At 41.0% G+C, this 1607-nt stretch overlaps 1 protein-coding gene across 1 annotated transcript in view; it reads right to left on the bottom strand.

Moving 5' to 3' along the window:
- Positions 1-254: 254 nt before the first annotated feature.
- LOC115306340 (olfactory receptor 4P4-like) overlaps positions 255-1607 on the bottom strand; it is a 161688-nt gene continuing 160335 nt past the window's right edge. The window contains 1 exon segment of the mRNA XM_029956682.1: positions 255-1227. Within this exon segment, the coding sequence (XP_029812542.1) occupies positions 255-1184 (930 nt within the window). The 5' untranslated portion in view covers positions 1185-1227.

The raw sequence follows: 1607 nt of genomic DNA, 5'->3' as shown, positions 1-1607 counted from the left end.
CTTATATATTTTTGGAGAGAGTAGTCATGTGACTAGGCACGTGTTTTAGAAAGGCATTTCTAGCATTCCTCAAACCCATGCAATCATATCTGGAACTAGCTGGAAACTTTAGAGTGCAGCCTGCAATCTAAATGAGTGACTTGCTTTTTTGGCTCTTATATGTTAGAGGCCATTTGGTCCAGCTTCCCTCTAAAGAAAGCTATGTTTTCTATAACATCTCAAATACAGGGTAAGAAGTGCAATTAATATCACCTTTACTTGAAATTTGAATGTGTCATTTTAGACCACACCTTCTGCATGGCGATTTTCATTTCCATGTTTCTCAGGGTATAGATGAGAGGATTCAGCATGGGGGCAATCACAGTGTAAAACACAGAGATTTCCTTATCCTTGTTCTCACTCCCTGCAGGGAGAATATAAATATAGATACAGGGCACGAAGAACAAAACTACCACCATTATGTGAGAGCTGCAGGTGGAGAGAGCTTTGCGCCGCCCTGTGGAGGAGTGGGTCCTAAGATTATATAGTATGAGTATATAAGAAGCCAACAGGACCAGAAAGACAGTAACCACCACCATTCCTGAGTTTGCAATCAATAAGATATTAACGACACGAATGTCTTTGCACACCAGTTTCAACAGAGGCTTCACATCACATACGTAGTGATCGATCTGATTAGGACCACAGAAAGGTAAATTGAGTACTACCAACAGTAGAGCAATGGAATGCCAAAAACCCACAGCCCAGGCCATGAAGATCAACAGGTTACACCTCTGTCAGTTCATGATGACCATGTAGTGCAGGGGCTTGACGATGGCAACGTAGCGGTCGAAAGCCATGGACACCAAGATGAAGATCTCCACACCCGCCAGCCAGTGGGCAGTGAAGAGCTGGGTCATACAGTTGTTATAGGAAATGTTTTTTCTTGCTGCACCCAAGTCCCTGATTAGCCTGGGGACCACAGTGGAGGTGTAGCAGAGATCTATGATAGAAAGGTGGCAGAGAAAATAGTACATTGGCTGTTTGATTAGATGGCTGCGGGTGATTGTGAGTAGGATGGTGAAGTTTCCCATTAAGATTGCCAAGTAACAGAGCAGGAACAAGAAAAAGAACAGTAGCTCCATTTGCTTATTTCCCCACAGACCCATGAAAACAAATTCTGTGACATTGTTCTGATTTTCCATGAAGTTGAGGTGAATCCAGAGTTCAGACAGAAAGCTAATTCATCTGAAATGATACAGAACATAATGCATTTTCAGCAGAAAATTTTAAGTTTTGGAGTATTTATACATTGAAAATATGTACGTCATAGATAATTTGTCACAGACTTAATCTTTTAAACCCATTTAGGTTAAGGACATCATTACATTTAAAATGATTTTTTTTCTTTCTTCAAATTTTTATTTACATTCCAATTAGTTAACATACGGTATAATTTTAGTTTTAGGTGTGGAACTTCGTCATTCATCACTTGCATCCAGCACCTGGTGCTCATCACATGGTCCTCCTCTACACCCACCACCCATTTAACCCATCCCGTGCCCACCTCTCCTCTAATTACCATCAGTCTGTTCTCTATAATTAGGAGTTGGCTTCCTGATTTGCCT

This window comes from Suricata suricatta, chromosome 11 (genome assembly GCF_006229205.1).
Source record: "Suricata suricatta isolate VVHF042 chromosome 11, meerkat_22Aug2017_6uvM2_HiC, whole genome shotgun sequence".
In the NCBI taxonomy this organism is placed as follows: Eukaryota; Metazoa; Chordata; class Mammalia; order Carnivora; family Herpestidae; genus Suricata; species Suricata suricatta.
Note: the sequence above shows the minus strand (reverse complement) of the source record. Positions and strands in the feature narration are given on the sequence as shown.